The sequence below is a fragment of the Ambystoma mexicanum genome, chromosome 11, assembly GCF_040938575.1.
Source record: "Ambystoma mexicanum isolate Mex_15411 chromosome 11, UKY_AmexF1_1, whole genome shotgun sequence".
Lineage (NCBI taxonomy): Eukaryota > Metazoa > Chordata > Amphibia > Caudata > Ambystomatidae > Ambystoma > Ambystoma mexicanum.
Window position 1 is genome coordinate 841,330,321 of NC_090934.1, and position 12,651 is coordinate 841,342,971.

Genomic DNA, 12,651 nt, shown 5'->3' on the forward strand with positions numbered 1-12,651 from the left:
ACGAACCCCTGTAATACACGTAGCCCGCTCCCCCAGGCCCGATCGCGTGAAAAAGTTCACGCGAACCCCTGTAATACACGTAGCCCGCTCCCCCAGGCCCGATCGTGTGTAAAATTTCTCGCGCACCCCTGAAATCCACGTACCCAGACCAATCGCGTGTAGATTTTCTCGCGCACCCCTGTAATACACGTACCCAGGCCAATCGCGTGTAGTATTTCTCGCGCACCCCGCTCAATCGCGTATTTGACTTCCCGCGCGCCACTTTTTTGATGCGCTGGGACTCTACCGCCTGCCTTCGTGTGGCGGCCGTGTTTCAGCTTGTGCGTGTCTTTGGCTGTGCGTGGCTGTGCCCTATTCGATTCCATGAATACGTGTGGTTCGAGTGCGTGTGGGCGTTCCGTCTGCTTCCCTGCAGTACATCCCCAGTTACGCCCTTATTTTCGCATGTTGTTCCCCATTCCGCGCGTTACGCCCCATGTCCCGCCCACTTTCTGGTGTGTGCGCTGAGGTTGTGCGCTTTCACTGTGCGCGTCGCGCACGCCTTTCGCGATGTTGCAGTGACTTGTGCGCCATGCATGGGTTTGGCGCACATCCCGCGGTGAACACGCGCAGGGACTTCCATGAATCGCTTGCGCATGCTTGCGCGAAGATTTTCGGCGCACGTTTGTTCCATGAATCGGCCCCATTGTTTCTTGAACACTTTTCTTTTGCATACATCGTTTTCCCACACCATTTGTATTTAGCAGTAAGGATTGACAATAGGTTTATTAGAACAGGCCCTTTTATTTTGACAGAGAGACTCCACTAGGACTGCGTTATTATTATTTGATGGTTGTAACTTGCTCCCATCCTTAGATGTAGGGTTAGATAGGCATTCAATCAACCCATTGAAGTTCAATAAACACCCTTGAACTGCGATCACTTGTGTCTGTCTTCACTGTTTGATACCATGCCGTCCTTACACTTGTTTGAGCCTGTCATATTGTAGCACTTTAAGCGGATGTGAAATTTGTATATAGGACATACACTTATTGTATAATGTGTTATTCTTTTTCTGATGGTTTTATGAATTTATTTTTAATAAAACGTATTGCTAAGTAATTCATTGACAACTTATATTATTAAGTGCATGACCAAAATCAATCAAATGTTTGGCTACGGATGATGATGGAAATGTACTTGTGGTCTTGCTATCTGGTCTAAGCTTTACAACTTGTCTGATCCACAGGCTTTTGTGGCACACAGATAATTAATACTGTAACTCACTCCTTCCCTCATGGATGTCACATTATTACAAACATTAATCTTTTTATCAGAGGAAGGCTTTTTTATTTTAAGGGGTTAACTGTTTTGTGTAATCAATCATCTCAGTCGCTCTGGTTTGACCACACTATATCTGATGTTCTTTTTGTGCCTATGCACAAACATAAGTAGTCTCCTGACTAACTGGTCTGCTTGTAACAAACTGTAGTGTTTCAACATCTCTAATTGTATTCTGCTACTGAATGTTGTGTATGTTAAACGGAGTTAAATTGTTTTTTATTTATTTATTTTATTTGTTGTTAGCTCCCAGACCCGGATGTATCACGGAACTAGAGAGATTACAATACAGGTAGCAGAATTGCAGTTTTTGTTACAGGCAGTACAGTTCTGGTGAGGTTGTTACAAAACATGAAGCAGAGTTACAGTTCTTTGTAAACAGGCAGTACATTTCTGGTGAGATCATCAGTAATTTAAAGAAATATTTATTAAACAGTGCAGTTTTGACTTTTTTGCGAAAGATAGAGCAGGCGTTTCACAGAGTGGGAGCAATGACGGTGAAGCTGGATCCACCAGCTCTCTTTCTGTTGAATCTGGGGGTACTTAACGCAAGCTGTGTAAGTTGGGCTTTCCTGTGATGTGATGGGTGAGGTATGGTGGCAGTGTTGTGAAGACATCGATGAGTGATGGACAGGATTTTGAACTCGATGCGCGCCTTAATTGGAAGCCAGTGAGATATGATCGTTTCAGGCCCCAAACTGCCCTGAGGAAATTATTTTGGATCAGTTGTAATTTATTGATTTTTTTATGAGATGTTCCTGCAAGGATGGCATTGCACTAATCAAGTTTACTTCCAATGAGGGCCCTGGCTAGGGTGAGGCAGTTGCTGGTGGTAAGGAATTTTCTGGAAAGGTTGATGTGTTTGGTTGAGTAAACAGCCAACGAGGCGACCGCCTTGACATGTTTCTGCATGTTTGGCTCTGAGTCGAGATAAACTCCCAGTATTTTGATGTGGGTTGATACAGGGGTGATGTTTCCATCAATCCAGAAAGAGGCAAAGGCAGGGTCGAGGTGTGTGAGGCAGTGTGGAGAGCCGATGATGAGGAGCTCTGTCTTGTCATCATTCAGGCAGAGATGGTGCGTGGCCATCCAGGCCTGGATGATGCTGTAAATATGGTTAATATTGGCTGAGTCAAGTTTGTGATTTCCGGTGAGTTTTAGGAGGACCTGCGTATCGTCCGCAAAGTTAGTGTATGGGATATTTAGGCTATCCAGATGGTCAAAGTGAGGCTTTGTGTTCATGTTGTACAGTGTAGGCGAAAGGCAAGATCCTTGTGGGATACCTTAAGAAACGGGAATGGGGCCAGCTGCTTCGGTGAAGGACTTGATCCAATTAGCCACTTAGAGGGAAAGGGTGAAAGTGGCAATGCGGTGGTGGCATAGGTTCACCTGGTCAACAAGATCAAAGGCTGCAGAGAGGTCTAGTAAGAGGAGGATGGCGAGATCTCCTGCGTCACGGATGTGATCGAGCTGAATCTTTAGGTCGAGAAGGGCGGATTTTGTCCTGTTTCTGGGCCGAAACCCTGATTGGCAAGTGCCCAGTAGGTTGTGGTTTTCAAGATGGGTTTGAAGTTGTGAGTTGTGAGTAGGTGGTACAGTCAAGAGTTTTCAGGAGATATGGTACTGTGGTGATAGGGTGTTGGTTGGTGGGGTCTAGGGAAGGTTTTTTCAAGAGTGGCATGACCCAGGATTCTTTAATGGAGTTGGGTACTGTGTGGGAGTTGAAGGATGCGTTGATGAAGTTGTCAATAGTGGGAGCGGGTGAGTCAGCGCACATCTTGAGAAGGTGGGCTGGCACCTGTGCAGTTGGATGCTTTGAGGCATCGGATGGTGGTGAGAACATCCGTCAGGGAGATGCGGGGTGAAGTGGAAAAGGGGGTTGTGGGAGCAGAGGGGGTAGTGAATACAGGGGAGTTCGATTCTGGGCAAAGGAGGAGGGATTTTATTAGAGTAGTTTTGTCTCTGAGGTTGTGGATTTTGTTAGCTAGGGCTGATTGTATAAGGGAGCACCAGGCTTTGTCTTTCAGGAAGCTATCACTAGGAGGGACTGCGTTTCAAGCACCTTGACAATTTTAAAGAGCTCTCTTGTGTTAGAGCTTGCTTCATTAATTCTGACGTTGTAAATGCTGGCTTTTGTGGTCAGGATTGCTATTTTATACGTGCTGGCAATGGTGCTGAAGGCCTCCTTATTTATGAGGGATTTTCCTCCAGAGATGTTCTTGGGTGCATTTTAGTTTGCTGACGGATGTTAATTCCCCTGTGAACCAATTGTGGTGGTTATTTTTTTTTGCGAGCTTTGGTTTTGATGTGGTCGCGCTGGTCGAAGGCACTTAGGAGCGTAGCGTTGTAGGCAGTGAGAATGGTTTTGGGTCGGTGCTGTCAGACTGCGCCTCAAGGGAGGCACGGAGTATGTGTCTGAATGGTTCCTTGGTCAGTTTGCAGGTGTGTCTAGCAGCAATAGGTGGGTGGTCACCCGTCTTAGGGGTGGGGGTAGATGCGAGAGACATGGTGAAGCAGATAAGGAAGTGGTCTGTCCACTGTACAGGGTCAATGGAGGTGTCTTGAACACGTGAGTTGATGGATAGGATCCAGTCAAGGATCCGGCCTTTATCATAGGTGGGGAGGAAACATCTTGGGAGAAGTTCATCTCCTTGAGAGCTGTAGTGAGGGCTGCAGACTTCTGGTTGGTGTGGTCTTTTCAGCCTAGGTTAAAGTTGCCTAGATGTAAAAATGTGGATTTGGGCTTAAGGAAAGGGGCAATGAGCATGGGGATGTCAGCGTCTGGGGCACCGAGGTGGTTGAGTTGGCGGTAGAGAAGTAGGATGTTGATGGTAGTCTGGGGGTTGGATTCAATTTTAGTTAATAAGAGTTTGTAGCCAGGAAAGGGTGGTGGGAGACTCGGATGGGAAGAGAGGTTTCGGAGATGATTGCAACTCCTACGCCATGGTTGCCCTCTCTATCGGCTCTCAGAATGGAGTAGCCGGTGGGTATGGCAAGAGATAGGGCGGGACCAGCTGTCTCGTGCAGCCAAGTTTCCGTTATGGCTAGGTCAAGATCGTTGTCAATTATGAGGTTGTGAATGTCAAGGGGCAAGGGTACAAATCGAGCGTGCATACGTTTATTGTGATATGCTTGACCTTCAATGGAAATAGAGTGATAATTTTATTAGGGTTCAAGTTAATGAACGATTCTTCTGTGGTGCATAGGATGTCTAAAAACAGAATGCTTCTGTGTGCTGCAGAACTCTTTGAATTTGTGTTTTCAGCCAGACTAAAGGTAGACACATTTATGAGATGTAATTGTGTGGGCCTGCTGTCATGTGTCACATAAGAAGTGTCAATGTATTTGTATATTTGTGATTAGGGCATTCCCATAAGCAATTCTGCGAGTCTGAGTGTGTAACAGCAAGACGGCAGATCACACAGTCAGATGTGAGGTATTTATCTCAGAGGTACTCATCCAAGCCATGGAATGCCTGGTCCGTTGTGATCTGACCAAATCCCAGTGATGCCAGCCACTAGGTCAAGGGTCTGCAACCTTTGTCCCTCCAGATGTTTTGAAGTACAATTCCCATCATCCCTAGCCAACTTAGTCCATGGTGAGGGATCATGGAGTCATAGTCCAAAACATCTGGAGAACCCCGGGTTGCAGACCCTCACATTAGGCACACACTCAGCCTCCCCTTTTGCACTCTGACAGCCGCGGGCTGCCTTGATAGAATCTCATAATCACTGGGCTGATGTTAATACCATAGAGCACTGTGCCCTTTTGCCCCAACCATGATTTCATCCTGCTGCAATGTTTCCCTCCTACAGCTTCCGGGTGCAAACGCAATGTTCCTGTCTTGATTTTGCAGGGCTTTCGTGGAGGACAGCATTAACGTCATGGTGCTGGGTGTTCATGCGGCGCAGCTCAGTGCCCGCCTGACCATGGAAAGAAGAGGTGGGGAAGCTCAAAGAGGTGTCCAGGCTCACACAAGCCTGATCCGGGATATTGTGTAAGTAGCCCCGGACTAAGGGTCAGTAGTAACTCTGAACTACATCTTCTTATGCCTATGACACTGGATCTTACTGTAACATACATTAATATGCCAACGTCTGATAGTAAATGCTCTTATTAAATGCTCTTCAGTATTTTGTAAGTAGACTTCTGCAGTTTATACAGAGATCCTCCAGAAATATTTTGAAAATATTTCAGAGAGACAGAAAATGATTTATGAACTGTACTAAAGTCTAATGCCACAGAATTTGAAAAATTAAGTTGAAGTATGTGAGAACTTGGGAACAGAATGTGCCAATAGTAGTTTACTGCTGTGACCAGATCAACAGCAGTAGCAGGGGAATTCAAAAGCAGGCACATTGGACCCTGTTTTTTTTTTGTCATAGTGTTGCACTTCCTCTTACCGCCATTAATCAACAAAAAGTAACAGCGTTTGTTGTCTATGTCTATGCCTGTTTGTAGAGCGCAAACCACCCTTCATGCATTTAAGCACTATCCAAAATAGATGAGATCAAAAGAGAGGCCAAAAAAATAAGAGTCTTAATTATGTGCCTGAATGATAGTAAATGGTTAATTTCGTGGCTCTCCTCCGGTAACTTATTCCATTTGATGCCATCATTCCAAAGGGACGAATGTACACGTTGTGTTTGAAGTGTTGAGTACTCAAGAGGCATTTGTTCTGTGGACGGGGAGGACTGGAAACGACTGGAAACGAAGTACCAACTACATCTGCTTCTTGAATAATTAGGGGATGATCCATAAAGTGCTGTATGCGCCATGACAAGTGCCTTAAACTTGACTCTGGCTTGGGCCTGGAGCCACTGTAGTTCTCTAATACATACAGGAGTGATGTGGTCATGTCTAGGATTATTTCTGACCACTCGGCCAGAAGCATTTAAACCCACTTGTATTTTTGAAGAGTCTTTTTGTGGGCTGAGACCGGTGGACTGGTCGCCATTAATCTCACAGGATACCTTGTCCTTCTACCCAGATGATACCAGCAGCCCCCCCACACACCCCCAGTGGCGTATTTAGATTCTCTGCTGACCTGGGCCCAATAAAATAACGCCCCCCAACTTTACTCTGCACTCACCTTACCCAGACACCACCCTCTGTCCCTGCTTATCTTAAAAGAAAACATTTTAATTGTAGTGGAAAAACATTACAACTGTTCACTTTTAATAATATTAATAATTCATTTGTTATATAGCGCTACATACCCATCGGTTTCAGAGCACGGAAATTACGAAGACATTATTATCCCACAGAGTGGTACTCCATTTGTAGACCTCGGAAGGATGAAAAGTTCAGTTGACCGCTATCTGACTGGCTAATGGCGTTTCTATCCACAGTGCTTTGCAACTTTTGACTTTTGAGCTCTGACTTTTTTTTATAGTCACGTAATTGCTTCAGTTCTCATAGTTTCTGAGGCCATTTAATGTGCATATCAATCCACCATACTAGAAATACATGCACACACATGCGTTGAATTTGCGCATGGTAATCCCATGTGAGCAGTACAGCACACCAAAGTTTCAACTCCTGTCACTGGACATTCACACCTGTTTTCACAGCATTTTCTCCATACTTACCCCATGCAACCCGATGCTTTTCGAGGAAGGAGCTGGTGCAAAATGTCAGGATTCAAACATTATAAACAATGTAATCTAAAGTAGTTTGCTCTTTGTGAGTGGGTGAGTAAAACATTAAAGGGAGTAGTTCTTTAGCTACCACACCCAAATCTGACATGTCTCCTTTTTGTAAAAGCAATTTCAGTAAGTACGGCGTGTCTTTGGCTGAAGTCCAGAGTTGTTAGAAATCTTATATGGGAAGCAAAGAATCAACTCCTAGCTTTGGGTTTCATACTTCTATTGGGTCCAACCAACTCCTCTGACGGATCACTCAGGGCGGAAACATGGATTAATTCAGCCTTAAGCGAACTCAACAAGGGTACAGACTCTACAGAAGGATACTTAAAGGATAATGTGACCTCCAAATGCTGCTATAATTGTGACTCCAGAAGTTAACTATCGTACAAGGTTAAGAATGAACGTATTATTTCCCTCGCCTCATGGAACACCCGAGGTTTTAGTCATTTGATAAACAACACACTAAACACTCTAAATAATTACGATGTGACTCTATTACAAGAAACTTGGCTTACAAGCTTTCCCTCTTGGGACAATCATGCCATACACTTTTCACCAGCACTACAAGGCGAAAAGGGGCGACCAATGGCTGGTCTTTTGACGGCCTCGAAATTAAGTACTAATGCCAGTATAATTTACTCCTACTCCCCAAATCCTTTTGCCCAACTAACTGTTACCTCGATAGAGTCAACCTTGTACGCTTTAGTCAACTTATACTGGAATCCCAAGAGCATTGAAAATCGGAGGTTTCTGATTGATGTTTCCACGATGCTGGACTTCATTGTATTTATCCCTAAAATACAGTACACAATTGTTGCAGGTGACCTCAATCTACACTGTTTTTCTGCCAATTATGTCTTAGGAGATTCGAGACGCATATTGTGGGAACAACTTATGCTTTCCAGAGGCTTTTGTATGATGAATGGAAGTAAATTTGACATCAGTGACTCAGCTCATACGTGGCAACAAGGTGCTGCAAAAGCCACAATTGATTACATCTATGTGAATGACGAGTTGTACTCGAAAATCCATTCCTTTAATTTAGAAACCAACCCAAATAGTGATCATCGTTTGCTCACTATTAAGTGGTTGACCAATGTACCTTCTACCAAATGCAACACAGTGGCAAATTTGGGTCAAATAACTGTTTCTAATCAGTTAAATCGAATAATCTGGAATGAGAACAAACTAAATGATTTAAATAATTTGTTGCATGCTGCCTTCCGTCACTCACGTGAAAAAACATCCTCCACTGTTGTCCCCTATTATGATCTTATACAACATTTTGCAGATAATAGGGTGCGTAAAAAACAGACTTTTAGAGGCTCACATAATTTCGATATAGAAGCGAAAATCAAAAAAACTGAATTTCGATTCCAAAAAAGAGAGGCCTTGAAGCTCCCATTAAGCATTAGGTTTACAGCTCTCACTCAAGTTAAAACCTCATACAGAAATTGGCGAAGACACCATCGCAGTAGACTATTCCAACGAGATGGAGAACTAATGCTGCAAACCATCCGCGACCATAATACGGCACAAATCTGGAAAGCTTTAACTAATGCCATATCCCCTGTGCAATCTATGTTGCAACTACAGAGTGTGCCAGAAGCAAGTTGGATTAGCCACTTCTCTAATGTTTACGCTGGTCCGACCAACTCTGAACCAACTCTTAGCACCTTTCCTCATAAACGGTTTCATATCATCATCTCTAAATCTGACATATTGTACTTCATCAATAAAATAAGTCAGTCTAGAGCTCCGGGCCCTGACGGACTGTCCAATAAAATTTTTAAACAACATCCAGTAATATGGTCATCAATTCTACACCAAATTTATGAACATATCAATGAAACTCAAGAGATTCCTGCATCTTGGAAACACTCGTTGATTGTTCCAATCCATAAAAAAGGTCATCAGAGTCTCCCAGAGAACTATAGACCCATCGCCTTACTAGATGCTCTTGGGAAACTTTACAGCCGTATCATTCTACAAGAATTGAACAAATGGACCATAAATGAGCTCAAAAGAGACCCGTTTCAAACCGTCTTTGTTGCTGGCTTAGGAACATCAGTGAATTTGATCACCCTGAACATGTTAAAGTCTAAATATGCAGAAGTTAATCAACCGTTATATATGGCCTTTATAGATTTTCGCCAAGCTTTTGATTCGGTCGACAGAACATTGCTTTTCCAGAAACTACAGAAGTATGGTTGCCCTCCATCACTATTAACTATAATTAAAAAACTACATACAAAAACATCTATTCAAGTAAGACTATCAGTCGATGGATTACTATCTGCGCACATTGAGACTTTGAGAGGCTTGAAACAAGGGTGCATTCTGGCGTCCACTTTGTTTAATTTATTCATTCTTGACATAGGTGTCGTCTTTGAACAAGTAATATCCGATTCACCAAAACTAGGATCTCAAAAGATCACATGGCTTCTTTATGCCGATGATCTTGTCCTTATTTCTCAAACTCCAAAAGGACTACAAGAATTACTGCACAAACTAGACACTTATACCTGCATTAACAACCTGATCATTAATGTGGACAAGACACAGATAGTAGTTTGTCAAAAAAAGAGGCACAGAAAATTGGTGAATTTCCAGTGGTATTTGCAGAAAGCCCCTTTAAAGATTGTACCCTTTTATAAATATCTAGGGTTACCATTTTCTGGCACTGTGAAAAATCAAATTTATAATGATACCCTGAAAGCAAAATCCATGACTCTTATATCTCAAGCAAAAATTATCTTGCATAAGTATGGTAAATTTACCTCAGCTCATGTTGTCACTTTTTTTAATCAAAAAGTTGTCCCTATTCTAATCTATGGAGCTGAAACACTGCTTCCACAATCAAGAATTTATTGGGACAGACATGAAGGGAATTTTTGGAAAACAGTTTTTTGTCTACCTACGTGTACTCCTATGTGTATGTTGAGGTATGAATTGGGCCTCATCTCTCTATCTGCACTAGTCCTTTGGAAGTTTTGTAACTTTTATCGCAAATGTCTGTTAGAAATGAACACCAAGAATTTAATAGGCCCAATTGCAATGTACATCTGCTCTTCCAACGATGTGTTTCCCAAGAAATGGGTAAAAGACATTTTGAAAGTATTAGTAAATGCTGACATCTCCATTGACCTGCTACTTACAAACCCTGATCAAGCAAAAAAAGATTATACTGGCATGACTGGATTGTAACACAAGAACTTTGTTCAAATTATGTGGATTTTGATTTAAATCTCATTCCACATAAGAAGTTCAAACAAATGGCCAATTATCTTTTAAAGTCTCCATCACATTACGTACGTGCAGAAATGCTAAGAATGCGCCTGAATCTTCAGCCAACAAATCAAATTTTGGCAAGACGTGGTCTAATTTCAAAAAATGAAAATTTCTGTCGCTTCTGTAAAGACTATAAACAACTAGAGTCATTAGCACATATAGTGGTTGATTGCCCGGCTTTGAATGGCTTACGCAAACACTACTTTCACAATTTATTGCAATTAAACTGCGATCACTCCTCAAATCAAATATGGAGCTTACTAATGACGAGCAATCGAACTGCCATTCATATCGCTCTTACGCAATTCATAAAAACAGTCTTGCCTTGAAATTCTTTTCTTATGTTTAATTAACAATTTTATGAATTCTCTTAAGATATAGGTTGTTCTTTTTCTTTAATCTATGTTTCGCTAATATTTGTTTAATTATTTTTGTGAAAATCGAGAACAACTTAATTTTAATATTGGTTAAACTTGCTATGTCTATTAATATGTATATCTTTAATGAGAAAGATTATCAACTATTGCAAACTATGTAAAAAGTATTTAATCATATATGTTGTAATGAATAATATTTTGAAAGGTTGAACTGTTTCAGCCAAACAAAATAAAATTAAAAAAAAATTAAAAAGTAAAAGCAATTCAAGGGTGTGTGACGCATGCTAAAGATTTTGTTCTCACACACTCCAGGTACATAACCCTAAGGAAAGCTTTGGTCAATAGCCAAAACCATTGCTTGCCATTGATCAAACAGTAAAAGGAGACCTTAAACATGTCGTATAAACACTTATTGGGCAGCTGGTAAAAGTGCACACCTGGGGCTAGATTAACAAAAGATATATGTGCAGAGTGCATTGCACATGTTCTCCTGTGCGTAACACCTTGCCATCCGTATTATCGTTCTTTGACAAGCATTTTGAAAGTGAGATTCTCATAAATTGTCAAACTTAAAAAAGAAAAATTTTAGAGAACACTGGACCCCAACCTTCTTACTCCCACATTGTAGACGAGCAAGGTACCATTAAGCTATAAGTCCTCCTTTGCAAATGGCTTCCTCCCTGCATCTAGACAGTGTTAAACAGTGAATGAATTGCAGCAATTTGGCATTGTTAATTTCTCCATCGAAGCCTGTTCAGCTGTGCAAAGTCAGACTAATATGCCAGACATGAGACTGCAATGGAAATGTGAATGAGGCATATACATAAGTCTACGTGGTCCGTGTTGCTTAGCATGTCCTTTGAGTTGCAGTGGATTTACAAGTGGTATCCAGTGTTCAGTAGTTGTCATTGAGAGAATGAGTCTGCTAAAGCAGTGGTCCACATCTTGCAACTATTAAAAGCCTTTCACACAAAAAAAGACACGATCAGATGCAGTTAGCCTAGTGGCATCTGTCAGTGGTATGTAACAGGAACATACACGGTTCAAAACCAGCATGCACTTTATTTTTTTAAATCAAGCTACTATGATTGAAATGCCTCACCTGCTAACACCCGCTCTTCATTTTCTATCGATTATACAGGACAGATATTAGTGAACCTCATATTGCACGCTCACTATGAGTGGCAACAACAAGCATGTTATTTATTACAGCAGGCAGGTTGAGCCATGTTCAGCACAGTAAGCAACAGGGGAGAGCTCCCTCGGGTACTGCAACTCGCGCTCTGAGCTGCCTTTTCGTTTCAGGCCCCCAGCTCTGCTGCATAGAAGTCTGGATTGGGTGCGTTATGAAGGAAAAAGCACCCAGCAACCGCAGTGACCACAGTGCATGACCGCTATAACCCCAATTACATATCCCCTGCTGCTCCAAGCGACCTCGAAAGTCCCAAAATGGTGGCTGTTGCCGTTAACTTAAGGCATCGTCCCATCTGGCCATTGATTGAACTACCTACAACCAATATGTCTACCTTGCCTCAATTCACCCAAGCGGTCTAGTTTTTCTGTCTCCACTTGGTGCGTATTGGGTTCATAGAAGCAACTCGAAAATGCAGGCTTCATTACATTTGCTTTAGCAGACTAGCTTGCACCAAGAATGGCTGATTTTCCGAATAAGAGGCAGTTTGTACAGCTCAGGCCACGCCGGAGATTGACTAACTGACGATGGGATAAAGCGTTGTTTCTCTCCCACTGATGGGTAGCTTATGTCTGTTGTCTAGAGACATTAATCCCGCTATGCCTCTGCTAGGTTTAATATAAAATTTTTAAAAAAACACCTCCTCCCTAAACTCACAAGGGATCGTCTTTGGCAAAGAAACGCCACCGCTCACAAGCCTTACCAAGCCGCAGCAGCTGCGAGGGATTGGTAGTAGCCGCGTTCACGGCCTTGTCGTCTCGGTAGAAGCACAGCGAGCTACACTCTTCCTCCTCTGGGGTAATACAACCTTGCTGCCCGTTCT

The 12,651-nt window shown here is 42.5% G+C and overlaps 1 protein-coding gene across 1 annotated transcript in view; it reads left to right on the plus strand.

Moving 5' to 3' along the window:
• Nucleotides 1-12,651, plus strand: part of LOC138504783 (circularly permutated Ras protein 1-like) — a 792,342-nt gene that overhangs the window by 621,558 nt on the left and 158,133 nt on the right. The window contains exon 14 of the mRNA XM_069625266.1: nt 5,177-5,317. Within this exon, the coding sequence (XP_069481367.1) occupies nt 5,177-5,317 (141 nt within the window). The remainder of the gene's footprint in view (nt 1-5,176; nt 5,318-12,651) is intronic.